The sequence below is a fragment of the Hyperoodon ampullatus genome (genome assembly GCF_949752795.1).
Source record: "Hyperoodon ampullatus genome assembly, chromosome: 17".
Taxonomy (NCBI): Eukaryota; Metazoa; Chordata; class Mammalia; order Artiodactyla; family Ziphiidae; genus Hyperoodon; species Hyperoodon ampullatus.
This window is the reverse complement of record NC_136930.1, coordinates 69,546,121-69,570,746: the sequence shown is the minus strand read 5'-3', so window position 1 is coordinate 69,570,746 and position 24,626 is coordinate 69,546,121. Positions and strand designations below refer to the sequence as shown.

The 24,626-nt window shown below is 41.9% G+C and overlaps 1 protein-coding gene across 1 annotated transcript; it reads left to right on the top strand.

Annotated features, from left to right (window-relative positions):
• Positions 1-242: 242 nt before the first annotated feature.
• On the top strand, positions 243-24,315 carry TMEM71 (transmembrane protein 71; the record flags this gene model as incomplete). Its single annotated transcript, XM_079722650.1, has 8 exons — positions 243-288; positions 1,502-1,562; positions 3,521-3,733; positions 5,511-5,683; positions 17,239-17,424; positions 21,005-21,080; positions 24,099-24,160; positions 24,251-24,315. The coding sequence occupies 8 exons, from the start codon at positions 243-245 to the stop codon at positions 24,313-24,315; spliced, it is 882 nt and encodes a 293-aa protein (XP_079578776.1).
• Between the last annotated feature and the right edge of the window lie 311 nt (positions 24,316-24,626).

Genomic DNA, 24,626 nt, shown 5'->3' with positions numbered 1-24,626 from the left:
CACTGAGCAAGACGATGGAAAATGTAATCTAAAATCGTAGAGACAGACACAACCTCAGTGGTCCTTCAACCCTGCCTTCAATCCCATTTATCTCTGTACTCTTTAAGTAAACAAATCTGACTAGTGCAATTAGTAGATGCCATCTGTTTTGGCATCATCTTTCTATTTTTAATACGTAATCCACCTTTTTTTAATGTCTTCTGCAGAAAATCTGTGAAGTTTGAACAAGCAGCCTTCCCAACATGAACCGAATATCTCAACTGATGTCAACACCAGTAGCAAGTAAATGTAGGAGAACTGCTCTACGCAATTATCTTTTGAACGATTAGACTTCTTTTAGCAATTTCCTTGCTTTGATTTTGCTGATACTCATACCATTAACCATCTGTCAGTAGCTCGTGCTTCTTAAATGCCAGTGTTCACTTTGGCAATGATTTTGACTTCATTTCTTTCCTTGAGAGAAATGTGGTATTTTTCCTTTTAGTAGGAAAAAAATCACCATTTTTTGATGCCTGTGCATAAATGTGAAAGGGGATTGTTTATCAGTTACTATTAAGATGCAAAACGGTTGGTCTGTAAAAAAATACCGAATGATTTTGATAGCTACTTGCAGAAAATGTGGGCGTTGTTCAAACGGTAGTGGTTTCAAATTTCTTCCTTCCTCTTGTCATTTTCTCCCCAAACCCTGCTTCTACCCTCCCTCACACTCCTACAATTTTCTCCTTCAAATCCACCAACCCAATCTGAAAGTCTAAACTCCTTTCTTTGTCTTAGATATTTATTGTCAGTAATGGAACCAAGTTTCACTGAACCTGTCTATTAGAAGTATTCACACCATTACTATGCAATATAAAATGCTGCTTTAAAGTTTAGAATATTAATCAACTACGACTCTCCCCAGTTGAAATCTGTTGCCATGCCTTTGGTTAAATTGGAACATGAATGAATGCATGATCTATTTTTTAATTAAGAATACTCACAGGCGTCACACATCGGAAAATCATTTATATAAAACAAAACTTTATTTTTTTCCACCACTCGTCTTCTGCTCATTATTTTGTAATAGAAGTGCCTTCAAATGCACTAATGAGAGAGAATCTAGGCAGATGATTGAATTCCTCAAATGACTGAGTAAGCTAAAATAACCAGAACATTGGGTAATTGATTTGGGGTTTGGGACAGGTTCACGTAAGGTGTTTTCTTCCTCCTTCTCATGAGTCAGTTTGATGCTAATGGCATATTATTGCCTCATCCGAACTAAGGAACCTCTCAAGGAGTGTTGAGTGAGAGAAGAGACAGGAGATAGAAGCCCCTAGATTATGTCTTACTGCCTGTAGAGACCTGGTGACAAGTTGTGCTTGTCCTGATTCATTGGATGGCTGCACCAGTTGGAATCTCTGCTGAGGCTGGAACGTCAGCTATTCACACCCTCCACTGTTTGCAACCATGCATGTTGATGCAGTGTGATAAATTTGTACTTCTCTCTCATTTACTTATGCAGATTCTTCCCGGTCTGAGAAAGAATACGCTGTAGAGCTGTCTCCCCCATGCATTTTCCCAAGGTATTCCATGGGGCTTTTCACAAGAAAAATCAATCAAATTCTTTCTGTATGCATTATTTTGTTGTATTCTTGGCTTAAAAATATTGGAAAATCCCCGGCAGTCCAGTGGTTAATACTCAGCTCTTTCACTGCTGTGGCCTGGGATTCAATCCCTGGTCAGGGAACTAAGATCCCGTAAGCCACGTAGTGCGGGATATATATATTAGTTTTAGGTTTCATCCAGCTTTGGTGTGGAGATATATTTCCAGTCCCATGCACATACAAATTGCAAACTTGCCTAACCTAATAATGGAGTTTGGGAGGGAGGGAGGTGAGTGTGTGGGCAAACGTGAATGGTTTGTTTGTTTGGTGAGTGGAGAAACTACCGAATACCGATGCATGGTTACTTTTTCTCAAATTGATGTTCTCTTAAATATGCTTCTACTGTCTCACTTTACAAGAGCCACAAGGGTCTATACCAGTGCACAAGCCAGCCAATGTCATGTTCCACTAAAACTTGTAGAATCTACCATTTTGTTCAAGTTCTGCAGTGAAGTCTCTTTTCTTTTCATTCCTTACTTTTTTTCTTTTCTTTTTTTCTGTTTCTCTGTCTTTTATTCCTCACACAGGCATCAGCCAATGTTTCCTCTAGCATTTTGTGAAATGTACCAGTGGTATAAAGGGATCATGCTTTGATATTAGAACCTGTCCTTTTTTGTAAATTCTAGGCCTCCTACTACTATCAAATGCATCAGCCAAAGATGAACAAGCAGGTCACATGGAAAGGGCACATGCTTTAGAGTCAGAAAGACCAGTGTTCAAATCTTAACTCTGCCACTTACTAGCTGTGTAAAATACCCAACTTATTTGCCCTTCTGCATCTCATATTTTTTTTCCTGCTGTACTATAAAGATAATAATACTTAGCTTTTAGGGAGGTTTGTGAAAAGCAGATAAAGTGTGAAGTATGGGCCAGGCTTGTAGTAAGTTTTCCATAAATAATATCCATTTAAAATAGTATTTTGCTAACTTTAGTGCATGTAATAATTGTGAATAGGCTTTTTTCTTTGATGGCACCAGTTTATTTTTTTAATTTTTTAAATTTTTTATTGAAGTATAGTTGATTTACAATGTTGTGTTAGGTTCAGGTGTACAGCAAAGTGATTCAGTTATATATATTCAGAATATATATATTCTTTTGCAGATTCTTTTCCCTTATAGGTTAGTACAAAATATTGATATTGCTCCCTGTGCTATACAGTAGGTCCTTGTTGGTTATCTATTTTATATACAGTATGAATAAGCTTTAAACTTAAAAAAATTTTCAGAATTTCAGTAAAGCGTGAGGCATGAGGTTGCCTTTCAACCATACAGACATGTACTTGTTTTTCAAACCTAAGACATATACAGATTCACCCAACTAAGTAGAAGACTTCCCTGGATAGCAAATCAGGGAGGGTAACTATGCAATCATTTGTGTGGTTGACCTGAGGGAAATTGGCAAAAGCCAAAAAGATCTCTTTGACTGCATGTTCTCCTATAATTCATACATGTCTGGTGGTTGTGTAGGTATGATTTATCTATTAGAGTGACAAGAGTAAGGATATAGCATTCAGAGGGTTATTCGAAGTAAGGGTGGCTGGAACAGGCTCTGAGCTTCCAACATCCCAGGTAGGCTGTTTTGCAATTTTTTCCATTCAAGGGTGAGGGGTATCATATGGTGAAGAAACTGATTAGCCCTAAGTTTTCATCAAAGTGTTTAAAACAGAAAGAAACGCTCAATGTGCTGTAGCTCAATTGTCTCGCAGGTAAAGAGATGAAAGTCAGAAGTTTAAGAGAGACAGTCTCTGAGGTGCAGAAGTAATTGGTAGCCAGGAATGCAAAGAGGTAGTTTTCCTTCACAGGGACTAGAAATGTGGTTTTTGTGTGACTGGATGAACCGGATAGACATTGAAAGGTCTCCTCTCATTCCCTCTTTAGTTCTGTCTGTGATTTCCTGGATGGTGACGGTTCCTTTGAGTGCTGCTCCATAGATCCCCTGACGGGCTCCCACTTTACCTGTCGCCGAAGTCCCAGACTCCTCACCAATGGCTACTACATCTGGACCGAAGACAGTTTTCTCTGTGACAAAGATGGCAACGTAACTCTGAGCCCCTCCCAGACCAGTGTCCTGTACAAGGAGAACTTAGTCAAGTAAGTAGAAGAGGTTAGGTAAAAGGATCTGAAGTCAAACCCAAATGTTAATTATTCATTCATTCATTTGTTCATTCAACATGGTTTATAAGGAGCCCATTACGGCTCCAGTTGGTGGAAACACATAGGCTCACAAGGGGCAGGTGTGGCCGACATGCAAACAAAAGAAAGTAGTGAAGCTGGGCTTCCCTGGTGGCGCAGTGGATAGGAATCTGCCTGCCAATGCAGGGGACACAGGTTCGATCCCTGGTCCAGGAAGATCCCACATGCCACAGAGCAACTAAGCCCGTGCGCCACAACTACTGAGCCTGAACTCTAGAGCCCATGAGCCACAACTACTGAAGCCCACGCGCCTAGAGCCCGTGCTCCGCAACAAGAGAAGCCACCACAATGAGAAGTTCACGCACCACAACGAAGACCCAGTGCAGCCAAAAATAAATAAAAATTAAAATTAAAAAAAAAATTTAAAAAGAAAGAAAGTAATGAAGCAATACAGGTGCTGGGAGAGAAGCCTGAGAGAGGTTAGCAGAGGGGAGAAGGAAAGGAGGCCCATTTTATTTGGAGCGACAGGTTAATACAAGCTTCCTAGAGATGAGGATGATTGATTTGAGTCTTGAGAGGCGCAGGCTGTTAGTTAAGATAGATGTAGGAAAGAGGGCTTCCAGAAAGAGGGAACAGGCATGGAGTTCTAAGATACCCTGATATAAAGTGAGAGGAATGGCACATAGTTTGGGAGGGCTACCACTCAGGGTGGAAAGGGCTGCTCTCCCAAGAGAGGAGACTAAGCCCAGAAGCAGGGCTGGATTGAGGAGGTTACATTCCAGCCTGAGAAGGTTGGGCTTTATTCTGTAGAGAAAAGAGGAGCTATTGACAAACTATCAGATTCATCCTTAGCAAGGTAACACTGATTACAAGGTAGAAGATGAATTGTTGGGAGTGTGGATGTGTGGGGAATCAAAATCTTTTGGAAATGCAATTACCAAATCACGTCACTACCACCCCCTTCCCCTTGACATACTTCAGTGATCTCCCTGTGCTCTTATGTTAAATTCCAACTCCTTCACATAACAGTCAAGGTTATTCATTATCCGCCTTCTTTTTACCTTTCCTGACTCATTTCCTAGCATGACTCAATATGAGACTTCTTGTTCATATACCCCAGAAAGGCTCCCTTGACTCCAGGTTATCAATACCCCTCCTGGTGCTGTCAAAGCAGCCTCGGTTAATGCGGTCAGAACACACATCCACAGAGCACAGTTATCGAGGGCAGAGAGGATGGAGCCAGGCTGCCTGGGTTTGCACCCCTGTTATGTCACTTACTAGCTGTATGACCTCAGACAAGTTCTTTAACTCTTTGTGCCTCAGTTTCCTGATCTGAGAAATGAGGTAACAGTAGTACCTACCTCACAGGGCTGTTCTGAGGATAACGTGAGTTGCTATATGTAAATCACTAAGAAAGACACCAGACACATGATGAGGTCAGTGAAAGCATTAGCCGTATCTGCATTATTTTTGCCTTTCTCCCATACTACATTATGAACTTTTTTGACCCAAGGTTTTGTCTTTTATCTCAATATACTTGACATTGATCCAAGCACCTGGCGCACACAGAAATTTAAGAAACTTCTCTGGAATTAATGAAGGAAACAAATGAAATGAGCTTCACGGACCTGGATGGTAGAGATGTGCCCTGTGCATCCATTTTCACTAAATTCTCTGCTTTGACCCTGAGTTGACTCCTACTCATGATTCACTTGCTACTTTCATTTCTCTCCAGAATATTTAGAAAGAAAAAGAGAATCCGCCGTTCTTTTTCTTCTCTCTTCAACCTCAGCACCTCTGAATCTTGGCTGCATGGAAGCATCTTTGGTAATGCTGACTCTTCCCCCAATGAGGATGTCTGGTTGGAGGGGGTCAGGAGGCTGGAAACAAACCATTGCAATGAAAATGGTGAGTTTGAACCTCTTTTTCCATGGTGAAATTTCCAAATGCGCAGTAGCAACCATGTGGTCCTGGACCAATGTAAAATCCAGAGACAGCAGTCATTTTGATATAGAGGATGAACCACATTTTAAATATTCACCTAAAGTCCTCTCCACACTACTTATATAATCCAAATGCATTAGTCTCCATGTCATGCAAAATACCTTAATTTCAATGTGTAAATTATTAAGTTGATAATACCTGGAACATATTTGCACATCTCCAATGGATCTTTTCCATACAGGATTTGGGTGGAGAAAGAATCCTGGAATCAAGGTTCATGTCCTAGTTTGGGTACATTGTGATAGTTAACTTTGCTAAGTCTCAATTTCCTCATTTTTAAAACAAGATATGTATACATAGTTATAATAATGTAATACATATATATAATATATTCCTGTTGAAATATATGTTATACATATAATTAGATATATCATTATACATATTATGTAATACACATTATGTAATATTAATATATCTAAATATGTATGTATAGATACATATATACACATATGTATGTAAACATTGATGGGAATTCAAAGCCTATCTTGAAGATTAAGTGGAACAATGAATGTCAGGCATAGTTCAATGCATGGTACTCAATAATTTGTGGTTATAATTATTTTTATTACTAGAATGGAAACCAAGGGTATTTATGGGGCACCTACCATCTGCTAGGCACTGTGCTAACACTGAGAACAAAAGGGTGAATACAAATATAACCCCTGTCTCTAGTTTACCGGGTCAGGGGTGTGGTGAGGCCTGGACCTTTGTTAAATAACTGCACAAATATAAAATAATAATTATGGTAAGTGCCATGAAGAAAAGGCATATGATGTCCTGGGAGATTTGACCCACTCAGAAACTCAGGGAAGGCATCTCTGTGGAAGTGGCATTTGAGCTGAGCTCTGGACAATGAGGGGGGCGTTTGGGGCAAAGGGGGAAAATAGGAACATTCTGGGCTCAAGAGACACAAAAGGGTATGGTCTGGGGAGTCTACTGAATAGGTTTGCTGGGTGAGGAAAGACCACATGCAAGGTTTAGGAAGATATTCCGTTTAAGTTCCTTTAGGGCATCCCAGGGGTGAGTCAGAGGGGCCATCTGAGTTCGAGCTATGCGTCTGTGAGCCATCTCAGTCTAGGTGGTCACTGAAGCCATGGAGGGAATGAGATAGATTAGGAGAGAGTAGAGTTGGCTAACAGAGAGCCTAGAACAGAAGTTTACAAATCCAAATGTTGAATGGGTGAATAGGACAGGATTAGCCTGCAAAAGAGATAAAGAGGCATCCAGAGAGGGGAAAAGAAAACCAGGAGAGTGGCGTGTGATGAAAAGCAAGGGGAAACATTGATACGGGAGGGAGGGAGCAGTCAACTGTGGCAAGTCATGTCCCAAAGTTAAATAGGATGTGACTGGTATCACCGACCTGGAGGTTGTTGGTGGCCAGCTGGAAGTGGCAGAAGAGAAGCAGAAACAGGGTGAGGAGAGTGTGGGGGCAACGCAGTGGAAGCCTGGGGTATTGAGGGCTCTTCAGGATGTCTTCCGGGAAGGGAAGGAGGGAGACCAGGTCCCTTACATACACGCATTGGACTCTGATCACACTGATCTGCGCTGTTTCCTGAACACCGTGCTCTTCCTCAGTTCTGCCACTTTGCTCCTGTTGTTCATAGGCTGGGATTCGTTCATTCATTCATTCATTCATTTGTTCACTCGGAAGATTTTATTGAGGGCCAACTAGGTACCAGGCATCGTTCTACACACTGGGACGTATCAGTGAACAAAACTATTTCGCACACAACTTGCATTCCTGACAAGGAATGCAATGAGGTAAATTATGAAGCATGCTGGAAAGTGGTAAGCAGTGCGGGGCAGCAAAGGAGGAAGGGATGCGCATTTCAAGTTTAGGTGGGGTGACTGGCATGGCCTTCCTGAAAGGGACTTTTTTTTTTTACAACTTTATTGAAGTATAATTGCTTCACAATGGTGTATTAGTTTCTACTTTATAACAAAGTGAATCAGTTATACATATACATCTGTTCCCATATCCCTTCCCTCTTGCGTCTCCCACCCTCCCTTTCCCACCTCTCCAGGCAGTACGTTGGAGTGACGTATCTAGGGAGAAACAATCGGGCAAAGGAAATGCAAGTGCAAAGCTTCTGGCCTAGGAGCCTGCGAGGGGCTGAGTGAGTGAGGGGAGACGAGAGCTCAGGATCTCGGAGGTGCAAGGGTGGAGCAGCTGCGGAAGGACGGTGAGAGCTGTGAGACCACTTCAAAGGCTCTGCTCTCTGCTCCGAGCGAGAGGAGAGACCGCTGGAGGATTTTGAGCAGAAGAATAACGTGATTCAGCTTACATTTTGACAACATAGCTCTGGCTGCTGTGTTCAAGTTAGATGTGAGGTAGGTATAGAGGGCAGAGGAAAGGAAACCAGTGAAGAGGTGTTAGAGTGACTCAGGTGGGAGAGAATGGCAGCTTGAACTAAGATGACGGCAGGGTGGCGGTGAGAATGGGAAGGATTCTGGATACACTTCGACGGTAGAGCCAACAGGATTTTGCTGACGTGGGCTGAGAGAAAGAAAGAGAGCAGTCAGGGGTGCTTATTATACGCTAAGCACTTTACATTCTGTCTTGTTTATGTTCTTTATGCATTATATCATTATTTATATATTACCTTGTTTATATACATTATCATGTTTAAACACCTCAAAGTCCCCTAGGAATTAGGTCATATTATCATATTTATTATCATTATGATAAAATTGAAGTTCCGGGTTAAGTAACTTGCCCATGTTCATTTAGTTTATAAACAGCAGAGTTGGAATTCAACCTAGGTTTGACTAGTTTGAAAGCCCAGCCTTTGCTCTGTTGCCAGTAAGGGTTTTCCTCTCCTTTCCAGCATATACCTCATAGCCCAGGCCCAAAGAGCAAAGCAAGAGGACTCACATAACACAACCATATAAGAATTTAAAGATATGGTCCTTACGTGTCCACTATTTTTCTCAACCTGCTTCCTGGGCAGACAGCTCATATACTATATTATTTTTGTGAAAGCTTTTGGATTTGTAGTAATTATAGATTCATAAGAAGTTGAAAAATAAATAATACAGAAAGCACCTGTGTACCCTTCACCCAACTTCCCCTGTTGGTAAAACTTACTCAGTAGTACATTATCAATACCAGGAAATTGACATTGATGCCAGACCATGAAGATTTCACCACTTTTTGTGTGTGAATGTGTGTGTGTGTTACACTAGATTCATTTAAAAAAAATAGAGTCCTTGTTAAATGAAGAAACAATTCCTTATGTTAAAAACTAGTAATTAAACTGAGTGTATTCTAGTTCCCCACAATAACAAGGATGTATAAACAGGACAAAGATAAGAGAAGGAGGCAGAGATGTGGTGGGTGAGCCTGGAATGATAGACTAAAGATATCTGAAGAAACTTCTGCGCCGTGTTGAGGACTTTGGATTTTATCTAATCAATCAAGGATATTTTAGAAGCCTATTTTATTTTATTATTTTTTATTGAAGTATAGTTGCTTTACAATGTAGTATTCGTTTCTGCTGTACAACAAAGTGAATCATTTATACGTATACATATATCCCCTCTTTTTTAGATTTCCTTCCCATTTAGGTCACCACAGATCATTAAGTACAGTTCGCTGTAGGTTCTCCTTAGTTATCTATTTTATACATAGTAGTGTATATATGTCAATCCCAATCTCCCAGTTCATCCCACCCCCTTCCCCCCTTGATGTCCATAAGTTTGTTCTCTACACCTGTGTCTCTATTTCTGCTTTGCACATACACTCTTTTTGATATTCTTTTCCATCATGGTTTATAATAGGATACTGAATATAGTTCTCTGTGCTACACAGTAGGACCTTGCTGTTTATCCATTCCATATCTAATAGCTTACATCTGCTAGTAGAAGGCTCTTAAGCAGGGCAATGACACAATCAGATTTAGATGTTTAAAGATGGCCTTTACAGCACCATGAAGTGCAGATTGGATGGAGGTACCCAGTGGGAACTCAGAGGCAATTAAAACCAACGGGCACACCAGGGATAGTGGCTCTGGAAATAAAGGGAAGAGACTGAAGGAATCTTTTTCAAGGTGGAATTGACATGCTGGTGACAGATCGAATGTAGTGATGAGAAAGTGGGAGGAATCAAAGAAAACGGATGTGTTTAATTCGGGGAACTGCATGAAAAGTTCTGCCTGTCACCAAGGCCTGGAAGACAGTCTAGCCGAGTGATGAGGAGGCTGAGCTTTTGAGCTGAACGGACCTAAATTCAAGTCCTTGAATCACCTTCTCCAACCTGAGTGTTCTTGGGGAAGTTAGTTAACAATTCTGGCCTTCTATTTCTACGTATATAAAATAAGAAAAATAGTAACGTGGAATTGTTGTGAGGATGAGATGCAATAATTCATGGAAAGGACATATTAGTACAGGGTCTGGTGTCCTGCTCAATATGAATTAGCTGTAAAAAGGCAAAAAGGGGCTTCCCTGGTGGCACAGTGGTTGACAGTCTGCCTGCTGATGCAGGGGACACGGGTTCGTGCCCTGGTCCGGGAAGATCCCACATGCCACGGAGCGGCTGGGCCCGTGAGCCATGGCCGCTGAGCCTGCACGCCCGGGGCCTGTGCTCCGCAACGGGAGAGGCCCGCGTACCGCAAAAAAAAAAAAAAAAAAAAAAAAAAAGGCAAAAAGGAACAGATTGGGGTCAGGAAAATAGACCCTGAATTCTGTTTCTTATGAGTTAAACTTGTAGTACTTATGGGAAGTGGACAGATAGCCAGTAGGGGTTTGGAAGTGTAAGAAAAGAGATCAGGAGTAAGGAAAGATCTGGATATTGATTTGGAAGCCAGTATGAGAAGTAGTAGAGGTCTTTGGAATAAAGAAGGAAAACAAGTGGATGAGCAGAAAGGAGAGTTAAGAAAGGGATTTAGGAGGTTAAACAGAAGCTCCAGTAATAATTATCCCTAGTAGTAATGAGTGCTATGGACCAGCATCATTGCAACAAATCCATTATGTTATGTCATCACTTCTCTCCAAAGTCTATGAGGGAGTATTAGTTGTGTGTGTGTGCATGTGAGTGTGTTAGGGACACAATGTAAGATTTACCCTCTTAGCAAAGTTCTAAGTATACAACACAGAATTGTTACCTATAGCCACTGTGCTGTATAGACCTCTAGCATTCATTCATCTTGTGGAACTGAAATTTGGACTACTGAAATCATGCAGCATTTCTCCTGCTGTGTCTGGCTTCTTTCACATAGCGCAATGTGCTTCAGGTTCATCCGTCTTGGTGAGAATGTGGAAAAAAGGGAACCCTTGTGCACTGCTGCAGGGAATGTAAATTAGTACAGTCGCTATGGAAAACAGTAGGGAGGCTCCTAAAAAAATTAAAAATAGAACTGCCATGTGACCCAGCAATCCCACTTCTGGATATATATTCAAAGGAATTGAAATCAGGATCTCAAAGAGTTCTCAGCATTCCATATTCATTGCAGCATTACTCACAATAGCAAAGATATGGAAACAATCTAAATGTCCATCAGCAGATAAATGGGCAAAGAAAATGTGGCATATACATACAGTGGGATGTTATTCAACCTTACAAAAGAAGGAAATCCTGCCATTTGCAACAACATGGAGAGAGTATTATGATTATCCCCATTTTACGGAGGGGAAAACTAAGGCAGATTAGATACTTTTCATGGGGCCACGCAACTAGTAAGTAGCATAGGCTGGCCTCAAACCAAGGAATTTTGAGTACATGCTCACTGTGCTACAGCCAGGACAGGCCCTGTGGGGAAAGTTTCTCAGGCAGAAGACCAGAGCAGCATGAGGCCATGAAAGAAGAGCATATAAAGAAATGACTAAGGGTGTGCCGCTTGGTAAAGAGGTCAAGTGTCCTGGAGCCTTAAAGAAGTCTCTGGTAAAAGAGTTATGCACCAGGGCTTCCCTGGTGGCGCAGTGGTTGAGAGTCCGCCTGCCGATGCAGGGGACATGGGTTCATGCCCCGGTCCGGGAAGAGCCCACGTGCCGTGGAGCGGCTGGGCCCGTGAGCCATGGCCACTGAGCCTGTGCGTCTGGAGCCTGTGCTCCACAATGGGAGAGGCCACAACAGTGAGAGGCCCGTGTGCTGCAAAAAAAAAAAAAAAAAAGTTATGCACGGCATCTTCAGTCAGAAGGCAACTAGAATACAGCAGAAAATAACACAACAATGTAAAGAAATTATATTCCAATAAAGATGTTAAAAAAAAAAAAAAAAGGCAACTAGAGGTGATCCTGCCAACTCTTGGCATCCCGGACAGATCGGCACGGATACCTACAGTGAGAAGGAGCCCTCTTTGCTTTTTAATTGAGGTATAATTCATATCATAAAGTTTACCATATTAACATGTACAATTCAGTGATTGTTTTAGTATATGCACAAAGTAGGTTATGAAACCATGACCACTTTCTAATTCCAGAACATTTGCACCACACCAAAGAGAAACACCACACTCCTTATCAGTCATGCCCCATTTCCTGTCCCCCTACCCCTTAGTAGACCATTAGCTTACTTCCTGTCTGCATGGATTTGCCTATTTTGGACTCTGATGACTTTTTCTTTCTCTGGAGGAAAAATTAGACCTTATTTATTTTTAAAAAACCAAAAACACCAGGAAAATATATCACAGCCTTGAAACAGCAAAGACACAAGCTATATTAGCATTTCAAGTAATTAAGTTGGTAAAAAGACAACAAGGTCCTAATCAAAACGATAAGGTGCCAGAGCAGGGGCAAGAACACTGCGTGTTGCAACGGTCCTGGCAAAAGTGGTGTTTGGTCATGGTTGGGGGCCTGCCCTTCTTTTGCCCTAAAGGAATCACAGCTCAGCCCTGAGTTGCTTATTTTTTCTTCCGTGACCTTCGTGTTGCCGAGGGATTGTCTCAATAGCGTTCTGTTATTTCAGGGGCAAAGTCAGCAATATTGGGCTTAGGCTTCCATTCCATTCTGATTCATAAAAACCAGGTTTTTCCAAATCCAGTACTTCATAACTCTCTTAATTTCACTGTTCTTTCCTGGATACTAGTATACAACACAATCAAAACCTCCTTGCCTTTTAAGGGTGGGCTGCATCTTCCTCTCATTGGTAGCACAGCTGCAGTAGTGGCTTGCTTCTGCTGACCTATCTTATGCACTTGGAACATCCATCTCTTGGTCCTAGGCTGACTTTCTGGAACACATGGGGCAAGTCTCTTCTTGGTTCTAAAGCAACGTTTTCCCAAAGTGTGGGTGAGGCGGCAGACGCCTCTAGGACATGACAGTAGTGAATGCCGAATCTCTCAGTGAGACAGAAGCTCTGACTCCTCTTCCAGATCTCACCATCTTTCTCATAAAACCAAGGAGAAGGGCTCAGATGAGAGCCTCAGTTGCTTTAAGACTCCTGAACACTCACTACTCTCTCTTTTAACAAAGAACAGACTCAGAGCTTTCCCCTACCAAAGTATTTAGTGCAAATTAAATAAGGTCTCATTTTCACTGTATTTGTTTTTATATTTACTTTTTCTTCAGGGCATTTAAATGATTGATATAAAGTTTCCTTTAAAGTAAAAGACTAAAGTGAAACAATTTAAGAAAATATGTAATGGCTAGGAGTTAAGAAGGCTCCGGGATGTAGCAAAAATCAGGAAAATCATGCTTGGATGCCTAAAGTTTGGGAATCACTGTTCTAAAGGCAGAGTTTCACATATTTGTAAATTAACATCTTGTTTTCCCATAGTTGTCTCTTCAAAATATGTCCAAACAACCTTAAAGCAATTGGACCACAGCAGCACCGCATGTGCATGAGGTATCTTGTTAAAATTCTCATGGTTTCCAAATATCTTCTAAATATAACAAATCAAACCACCCCCCTCCAAATCAGTAATTAGTCAACCCGGGTGCGCACACACAGGATTTTGAAAGCTCTCATTTCTGCTGTCAACTGTAATCAAATCTTCCCCAGACTTCTTATTTTCCGGATTTACCCAAAGCCCCATGACTTTTATCAGCAATTTAGTTTTCTCTGGAAACGTCGCCGAGTTAGAAGACTAGAGAAGAATTCAAAATTAAATTGTTTTGTTGTTTTCTCTCTGGGCCATGGATGCAATCAAAACTTACTTCCTCTGATTTCCTTTTGCTTCATTTTTCAGGCTAAAAATGTTTTTGTGTTGTTGTTGCCTATTTTGTTTATCCTCAGCTCACCCCTTCCACAGCTGTGTCGAGATACCTTTCCTCATTAGCTGCAATTCATTCTTTAGCCATGGCATTCTGTGGCTCCCCAGACCCAATACTGCAATTTGGGATGCATCCCCAGAGCCCGTGAGTCATACTGATAGAGGATCTAGGATTCATGCCGGGAGGACGAATCAGGACTTCCCACTCTATTTCTGCCAGTCCCAAGAAAGAAAGACAAGATGACCTCAGACAAGGCACCCTTGCCTGAGGTGTGCGATTTTCTCTTGCTCTAGCCCCTCTTCCGTAAATATCTTTAATGGCAACATCTGTATGTCACTTTGTGTTTCCCTCTATGGCAAACAAATGCCCATTCTACATTGCAAGGATAGGGAATGTGCTCGGGAGAAATGGATTCATCCTTTTAAAACAGGAGTCAACTACCCTGCATTTAAATAAATCAGGAGGAACAGAATGAAATTAATATCTTCAAATATAATACCAAAGAACTACTTACTGAAAGGTTTTCTGCATTATGATTCTTTCATTTATTATGAAGGTTAGAGGGAAAAAATGTCAGTGAGGGGAAGCGTGAAATGGGGGCAAACCGTGCCCTTTCAGAGATGAAAATTCCTTGATCATTTTTTGTTAAGGTTCTTTTGTGGTTTCTCTTTTTAATGTCAACTCTTCTTGTAGAAAATTCTGTGTAATATTTCCAGTATTCTACACGAGATACATTTTTCTTTCATCTCACTCTCAGTGGCAAAGCATAAGTTCAACACAGCAGCCTTGGATGACAGCACAGGAATATTTTTACTGTTCTCACATCCTCAACCATATCTCTGCAGATCTTAGTTCAGTGCCATTCATGAATATATAATCAGCCATGAAAGTTACCAGTTCCTTCTCACTTCCATGTTAATTTGACCACATAGCTTCCTCTCTTTTTTTAAAACAGCTTTATTGAGGTATAATTGATATATGCAGATGTACTTATTTAATGTGTACACTTTGATGAGTTTGGACATTTGCAAACCCTCCTGATACCATCACCAGAGTCAAGGCAACAGACATCCAACACCTCCCAGTTTCCTTGTGTCCCTTTGTGGAGTCTTTTGTTTCTGCGGGGGTTTTGGGGGGGAGTCTGTTTTCTGTACTAAGAACAAAAAGCGAGATCTCCCTTCTCAACACATTTTGAAGTGCATAAAATACCTCATTGACACCTATAGCCACTATGCTCAGCAGACCTCTAGAACTTATTCAGCCAGCGTCACTGAAACCTTATACCTGTTGAACAACTCCCCATAGCCCCCTCCCCCCAGCTCCTGGCAACCACCATTTTATTCTCTGCTTCTCTGATTTTGACTATTTTAGATACCATGTGTGTAAGTGGAATCATGGGGTATTTGTCTCTCTATGACTGGCTTATTTCACTTAGCATAATGTCCTCCTGGTTCATCCACGATGTTACGAATGGCAGGATTTTCTACTCATTTGCCTATTGGTGAAGACTCGGGTTGTTTCCATAACTTGGCTGTTGTGAATAGTGCTGCAATGAACAAGGTCCAGGACCTCCTCTGCAACTTGATCTTGACTGGACGCTCTGCATGTTTCACTTTCTACTGTTTCCTTTTTCTATGGCAACCAGCAGGGATGCTTCTGCAGATTGCTTTGTCAAGAGGCAGCAAGTCATGGGTGGGAGGGTGGGAGGCAACCTGCAGGGTTGGCAGGAATTCCCGTGTCCAGAAGCATCAGTTCATTAGCTCAGTATCCAGGCCTGTCCTGTGCATTATAGGATGTTTCACAACATCCCTGGGTTTTATTTCCTTAGATACCAGTGACACCCCATCCCTTCTCCCCTGCTCAAGTTGTGACAACCCAAAATGACTCCAGACATTGTCAAATGTCCCCTGGGGAGAGAAATTACTTCTGGTTAAGAAGCACTGTTATATGAGGACCCCAAGTGTCTCTTGGAGTTCCACAGTGGTTCCCAGCTTCCAAAACGGGGAGGGGCCTCTCTCCCATCTCTCACTGCTGAGTGAGCACTTCAACACACCAGGTACCTCCTGTTACACTCATGCTCCAAGTTGCCCTCAGGATAAATCTTACCTCCTGAGTGTGACCCATGAGGCCCTTCGTGATTTGACCCCCTCTTAGCAGTCCAGCCAGAATCATCTTCCAGGACTTCCTGTCTGACCACATAGGAGGCCTCCCTCTTCCGGGAACCTGCCACGTTCTCTCCCAGGCTGATGTCTTTCCTCCTCCCCCCCTCTGCTCCCCCACCTCCCCGTCTCCCCCTCCCCCTCCCCCTCTGCTCCCCCACCTCCCCGTCTCCCCCTCCCCCTCCCCCTCCCCTCCCCCTCCCCTCCCCCTCCCTCCTCCCCCCCCTCCCCCCTCCCCCTCCCTCCCCTCCCTCCCTCCCTCCCCTCCCCCTCCCCTCCCCCTCCCCCTCCCCCTCCCCTCCCCCTCCCCTCCCCCTCCCCTCCCCCTCCCTCCTCCCTCCCCTCCCCCTCCCCCTCCCTCCCCCTCCCCCTCCCCTCCCCTCCCCCTCCCCTCCCCCTCCCCTCCCCCTCCCTCCTCCCTCCCCTCCCCCCTCCCCCTCCCCTCCCCCCTCCCCCTCCCCTCCCCCTCCCCTCCCCTCCCCCTCCCCTCCCCCTCCCTCCTCCCTCCCCCTCCCCCTTCCCCCTCCCCTCCCCCTCCCCTCCCCCTCCCCCCTCCCCCCTCCCCCTCTCCCTCCTTCTCCTCTCTGCCTGGCCTGCCCTCTTCCTGCTGTCTCTCTGGAAGCACTCCTACTCAGCCTTCAAGTTTCCACTTCAGCACTCACACACTCCCTCCTAGGCTCCATCTGGACACCTTCTGCCAGGCTTCCACATAGCAATGACCTCGTTGCCTCTTAGCTGTGGGCTTGTGTGCCTGTCCCTCTCCAACTGTGAGTGGGGCACAGCAGTATCTACTTTGACTTCCGACTCCCAGCCTCTGGAGCTGTGTCCTGTGTGCAGTTATACAATAATTCTGCATTGAATGAATCAACGGATCCGCCCGCCCCGGGGCTCATGAAGCTTTTGCCTTCCCCTTTACCCTGGCTCCCCTTCCGGAACTCTGGCTTGGCATCTTCTCTGGGGCTGTCACCTGTGGGCTGCCTTAGTCACTTTATGATCCAGACATGCCATGAAAATAGAGGTTAGGAAAAAAATATCTCTGCTCGTTCAGTTCCAATTTTCTGTCCTTCTTGAGACTCTTGTTAGGATCATTAGTCACCGGAAACACACACACACACAAATACACACAAGCACGGATCCCTTCTGCTTTTCCAGGAGGTGGTTTGGACTGGTCGTTGACGGATAACTGGGAGTTGGAGAAGCTAAATGCAGAGTCTGTGAAAACCTCCCTTTCCAGCCATGTCACCTCTCAGAGTCCTGGAGAAAAATCCCACAACCTGCCTCCTCAGTCCCAGTTCACAGCTTCTGAACATTTCCAGGAAAACATTTTGGATCATCCAAGTGAGTTTTTTTTTTTTTTTTAATCTTTGCCATACCCAAATAATTCTTCCTTTCAGGGCCCAGAGATGACTAATGTCCCCTTAGGTGCTGGTATCAGCCTGTGCCCATGTGATGCATTCTCAGAGAAGTGATTGATTTGGAGGTGTCATCTCTGAGGCACCAGAAGGACTGGATTTGCAGTGTTATTTATTTTTTAAAAACCCTGAAGACATTTGGCAAAATGTTAAGCTTGGCTAAAGCGGAGTCGTGCGTACACAGGTGTACATTATTATCACCTTTATACTTAGCAGTGCATTTGACATACTCTATAAGAAGAAAATGAAGGGAAGAAAGAAAAGAACGTCCTTTCATGCTATGCCCCCAGCAAGGAAAGTCAAAAGATATCAAGGCATTGTTATTTCCTGTCAGTAGTAAATCTGAAATAAATTCAGCAAGCATCTCCCTTAATCTCTAGCTTGCTAATATCAGATTAATCGTGTTTGCACACAGTGTCGCCTCAAGGCTCTATCTTCAGCTTGCCAAGGTTCAAAGCCCAGTGCCCATTTGTTGGCTGGAACTCAGAAGCAGTTTACCCAACCCTCCAAAATTTCATGTTTTCATCTGTAAATGGAGATAACCATAGTGCTTACCTTGTAAATGACTAAAATAATCCGTGTCAAGCACTTAGCATCGTGTATACTAAGCACTCCAAAAATATGATGTTATGATTACATAAGATTGAGGTTAAACGGAAAAATAGTATCTTCTCTTTGTTTGCCTTCCCCAAATCATGAATATTTATTTCACTGACCACTTCTACTCCCAAAGACCAATATGCTCTGTTTTATTTTGTTCCCGGTGCAGCTATTAGATAAGTGTTGAGGGTTTTTTAGTTCCCTTTCAAGGTGTTGGGATGACAGGGAAAGCAGTGTTTATTTTTTAGACAGTTTCCCGGTGATCAACACCTACTAAGGCTTCACAGCCACCTCCTCCAGGGAGTCCACCCTGTTTTCTGAGGAAGAGGTGTTAAGTGACCCCTTTTTGTGTTCCTCCATGCCCATTTCCTGCACTGCTTTTGCATGTTTACTTTTGTATCTCACACATCATGCTGTGAGCTCCTTCAGGATGGGCACCATGTCTTAGGCATCTGTAGATTTTAAATTTAGCCAGGTAGTGCTTGGCACAGAGCAGGGGCTCCATGACTGTGGTGGACCAGTTAAGTGTGCTATCTCCATTTTACAGATAAGAATACTCAAGTTCTGACAGGTCAAGTAAGCCTCTGTACATGTTCTTTGTTTTATCTAGAATTTCTCCCACGGGCTATACCTGGAAGACCCCTACTCTTTCTTCAAGGTACAGTTCAGAGGAGACCGCTTCTGTGGGGCCTTCTCTGCCCCCTGCTGGGTGGTTGAGGTAACACTTGGCTTCCCTGAGATGCCATGGCACCCAGCACCGTGTATCTATCTCTCTGTTGACGCCATCTTCCTTTGCCTCACCTGGCTATGAAGCCCTGAGTGGACAAGGTCTCCATTTGATTCTATTTTATCTCCTTCGCATGTAGGTTTTGAGTGTGCAGGATGTTTCAGGTGATGGTTCATGTGCTAGGGATATAGGCGTGCATGGCATCCTCTTTATCACTCAGGGCTTTTTGAGTTCCAGCGGATGGCAATCCAACTCAGAGTGGATTAATCAATCATTGAATGTATTGCTTCATATTATTAAAAATTCCGGGCAAACCTTTCAGGTTTCTGTCAGTCTCTACAAGTCTCTTTTCTTCTGTGTCAGCTTCACTCTTGAAAATGCTACTTACAACTCCATGGTAGTTCCTGCTGGCTCTGTACCTACAACTTCCCATGTTCAAGGCCAGCAGAAGGAAATTATTGGCTTCTCAAGTTAGGACAAAAGGGCAGGCTTCCCCGGTTCCCATGTACATGACAAAACCAATCCCTTTGTCAATAACTATGTAAAGCTCCAAATGACTTGGAGTGGATCAAAGACTGGGAGGGAAATCAGTCTGTCCATGCGTACCATGTACTAGGAGAAGGGGAGAGGGAGCTTCCCAAGGAAAATATGGGCACTGCCACCAAAGAACAGCAAATAGATGCTGGCTATTCTCAATAGTCTGATGGGGAATTATAGAGAAAGAAAACAGCAATTTTAATCCACTGTGAAAATGTTGTTGATGGAGACAGGCATAAGGTAAAATGGGATTATAAAGAGGGAGAAGCTAAGGGCCAAGGGGGAGCTGAAGGCATCCAGGAAGGCTTCTTGAAGGAGGTTACACTTGAACTAAGCCAAAGTCAATGCTAAGTGAACGGCTACTGATGGAATGAATCAATGAACACCTTGTCCACAATCGCACAATGCATATCTTCATAGAACTTGAATTTAAACCCAATTTTCTTTCAGTATTCAAGTCTAGTGATCTTTGCAGTCAAGCTAGACTTATTTCTGTGAGAAAATGGGTTTCAAATTCTACATGAAATCAGAGGAAGCTAAGAATAGAAACACACTTTAGAAGGATGGTTGAGTGTTCAACTGAACCCAGAATAACTTATTCAAATCACAGTATACATGAAATACTGTACATTTGCAGTGACGTCATTCACAACGGCTATATTTTGCATTGCCAGTCTCCAGTGTTCTGCCTGCATTATGGACTAAGTAGATTTTTGTTAGCTGACTCGATCACCATTCAGAGCACAAATGGCAAAAATAAACATGTTCATAGCTCAAAGTCATTCCAAGTTTTAAACAACTATTTAAACAAAAATTGAGCTTTTGAAGCATTTGGCAAAGATTAAGCTGAGGTTTGTTCTATTTTCCTTTAGATCTTTATGTGGCAATCCTTAAACTAGCTCTGATTTCTTTTAGGTGATTCGAATAATACTCAGGGTCACAACTGGTTTAACTCTTCCATTTATAACTTCTGGAGGATTTGCAGTCATTTCCACTGTGGCTTAGTAGCACTGAAATATTTTACGATAGCAAAGAGTTTCCTAAGGACAGATAGTTCAGAATACTTATTCTCTTTTTTTGCCCTTTAGAGACTCCCAGCATGCCAAGTTGCCATTCTCTTTCCCTGCCCCACTTTAGGCAAAACATGGTGTTCTGGCTAGATGTGTTTTTTCAGTCTTGGCTCTGGCACCTCATAGCTGTGTGACCTTGGACGAATTTCATCATTTGAAATTTGGTCTTCTCATTTGCAGAACTGTGATATTGGTTCCCGCCTCACACTTTTGTCGTGTTGATGAAATGAACTGATGTAGGAAAGCTCTTTGTGAATCATGAGTCACTCCACAAACTTGAGGCATTAATATTATTATCAGTATCATCCCAGTTAGATTTCTGACATTAGAATAAATTCTAAAAAGCCTTTCCCCAGCATTAAAGTAAAAGGCAAGTCCCAAACTGTTTATGTAATGTAATCATTTATTTATTTTTTTAGTGATAGGACAAAACTGATCTTTATCAGGAAATATGGCCCTGTACAACATTTGATAATTTTATCTTATTACTTATGACAAATTACTTGAGCTGACGTACGTTTGAAAACCATGTTTCTGAGTTCTAATTCATTTCTTTTTATTTTTCCTATTAGAAACCAGTTTGTTACGAGAGGTCTCCTTTCAAGCAACTCTGCTTGCTGCATGTTTAATTATTTCTGCCTGTGCAAGGTAATTCAGATTTTATGTTCATGCAGTTGTGTTTCATAATTAATGAAGCTGTAATTGATTGATGATTTCCTTGCCTTGTTCCCCAAAGCATTTTAGGTAGCTCTGTGGTTAAGATTTGTTCATTTGTCTGTCCATTGCCTTTTTATCTATCACCTCCCTCCTCCCATTATCTCACAAAACATACCAAGAGCAGTGGATCTTGCTAGAAATTGGAGTTTTACCATGCATTAGCCTTTGTTTAAATCCTCAGTGACTCCCTGTTACAGATACAGTCTAAGTAACCCTACTTGGAGTTCAAGGGCATGTGAAGTCCCCACAATGGAGTCCCATTGGGACTCCATCTTTCCCATTATATTTTTATATCCTCACATAGAATGTCTCCTCAGCATCTCAGAGGACATAACGCTCTTGCCTGGTTATAGGCACGTTTCTGTTCTACCCTCTGTCCAGCGTGTCCTTCCTATTCTTTTCTTGCTCAAGTCTCCAGGGCGGTGATCAAGTCCCATCTGTGATAAACCCACCTGTGCCTAAGAGCCTTTGCACTTGCTATTTATTCTGCCTACTACAGACATTTTTTTCTGGAGAAACAATAACTTGTGCCCTTAATTCTTTCTGGAATCTGTCCAAATGTCACATTGTCAGAAAGCCCTTCCCTGACACTGTATAAATAGAATACCATTCTCTATCACACACATCTCACCTGGCTTTTCTTCGGAGCATTTATCACCACCTGACCTATTATGTGTTCACTTGTTTAAATGCTAATGATCCGTCTTTCCCTACAAGATTGCAAGCTCCTTGAGAACAGAGACATTGTGCTAGGGCCTCATGATACTTGTTGAAACAATGAAACAGGGATGAATGGTACCTCCTGGGGTCTTTGTGGTCCTTGAACTCCAGTCACCAAGTGCTGCTTCCTCTCAGGTCCCTCCTGTTGATGATCAAGTATCTCACATCACATGGATCACTTGGGGGAGTTGTCTTTTTAAATACAAAGCCCTGGATCCCATCCCTTGAGATACCAATTTAGATTGAGTGAGAATCCATACTTTAAACCAGCTTCCCAGATAATTATGAGGTTTGAGAAGTATTTTTAGATCATAATGGAACCAGAAGAACACAAAGGGGTTGGGGGGAGTCCTGTAGTTAAAAATACATTTGCAAAATTCTGAATTATATATCCCAAGTTGGAGGATCACAATGTGTATTAGCATAATAAAGTCTCAGTGAAATAATGTGGTGAAGCAACCTGTTTAGCTTTATTTAACTTAGCTTTTCCCAGACTTAGCTGATCATGGAAACTTATCTTTATTTCACAGGACTATTAATAAAGTCTTCCTCTTAGGTTAATTTCTGTAGAAACTCCTCCCTTAAGAGGAGAACTTGACTCCCCATCACTTGAGTTTGAGCTACGTTTGGAAACTTGCTTCCAAGCAGTAGTGTTTGGAAAGAGGGGGAAAAGGAAACTTTTCAGTTGAGAAAACTGACAAATGGTACCTCAGATGATGAAGGTCAACATCAAAAGGGATGAGCTATGTTGATGGCATGTACCCTTGATATGATGAGAATGGCACTCCACCTCTAGGGTCTTCTGAACCCCAGTCTAACCATGAGAAAAACCCAACTTGAGGAACACTCTCCACATTGTCTGACCAGTACTCCTCAAAACCGTCAAGGTCATCAAAACCAAGGAGAGTCTGAGAAATCGTCACAGCCCAAAGGAACCTAAGGAGACATAATGACTAAATGTCATGTGATATCCTACGTGGGATGCTGGAAAATGGATCAATTAGGGAAAAACTGTAAAGTTCAAATGAAGTGTGGAGTTGAGTTATTAGTGATGCACCAATGTTGGTTCCTTATAATTATGGCAAAGGTACCATGTAATGTAAGATGCTAATAACAGAGGAAGATGGATGTGGGGTATGTGAGAACCCTTTGTATTCTTTTTTTGCAATTTCTCTGTATATCTAAAGTTATTCTAAAGTAAAAAGTGTAGTTAAGTAAATAATTGGTTTTTTAAAAAAGAACTATTCCTATGGGCAACAGCATGGATGAACCTCACGGATATTATATAAGTGAAAGATGACAACAGAGTCTATATGATTGTCAAGAAAAGGCAAAACCAATCAGTTACTATAGATGTAAGAATAGTGGTTAATTTGGGGGGATAAAGTGGGAAAGATCAACAAAGGAAACCTTACGGGGTGCTGGAAATATTTTATTTCTTGCTTACAAGGGTTTATATTTTTAAAAAACCCAAAATGTGCACTTTATATGCTTTAGTGTACATTTGTTAAAGCTCAATTTTTAAAAGTTTTTAAAATGCCTATGAAGAGATGTCTGAGAAGATATTTGTCAGAATTTAATAATGAATGCTTCAGGGTGGTGGGATTTTTTTGGTGACATTTTCCTTTTGCCTTTGTATTTATTTGCAATCTCTTTCAATATTCATATTTTGAGCACAAAAGCTATAAAAATATTATTCTTCAAAAAGAAGAAAATCCACTGTGTGATACAATCATCCATCAGATTGACAAAAACCCAAAAGTTTAACACCCTCTTTTGTCAAGGTTATGAAGCAGTAGGCATACAAAGTTTCTCTTTTTTTTTTTCTAGAAGTTTTATACTTTTGTGGTTTACATTTCAGTCTATGACTCATTTTGAGTTAAATTTTGTGTTAAGGTGTGATGTCTTTGTATAGGTTTGTTTTCCTGCATGTGTCTAAACAATTATTTTGACACCATTTGTTGAAAAGACACTCCTTTTTCCATTGCATTGCTTTTGCACCTCTGTTAAAAAATCACTTAACTTGTATCTGTATGGGTCTATTTCTGGAATTTCTATTCCTTTCCATTGATCTATATCTCTATCCTTTTGCCAATACTGCACTATCTCTATTACTGTAGTTTTATAGTAAATCCTAAAATCATCCATCTATGGTAACTCTAAAAGAACATCTCATGTGTTGGAAATATACAATTAGTTTGCTAAGCCTGAGCAATCCTGCTGTTTCAGATGGTTTCTGGGAGGAATCATAGCCAGTGTCTTCACATGCTCCTTGGTGATAACCATTGCTTGTAAGTAACCGTTTCCCAAATTACTGCTCTGATTCCTGTATTTCATTCCAGTTTTTGGCATTTAAAAATACTTTCTCTTTCTCCTCCAAGATGTTGTCAAGTCATTCCTTCTCAGCCTTGCCAACTGTTTCAAAGCCACCACCTGCACTTGGTAAGTGTCGCCTGTGTTAGCATCATTTGTACAAAGACGACCACAATCTGATATCTGAGAATGCTTTCTGCTGAGTAATGGATGGCAGTGACTATGTACAAGAAAGGTCCTGATTATTTGTTCTGAAGAATACTTTCTATTACTGCTAAGATCTGATAGTAGTATTAACCTGTCTCCTAAATTCCTACACCAAAATAGATAGAATTAGTTTTTAAGGCAGCAAGACTAAGGAAATAATATGAATTTTCAATTTTTAAATAATTTTTAAAGGGCTCTTATAGATTCATAGCACTGTACTTCATAAATAGCTCATAT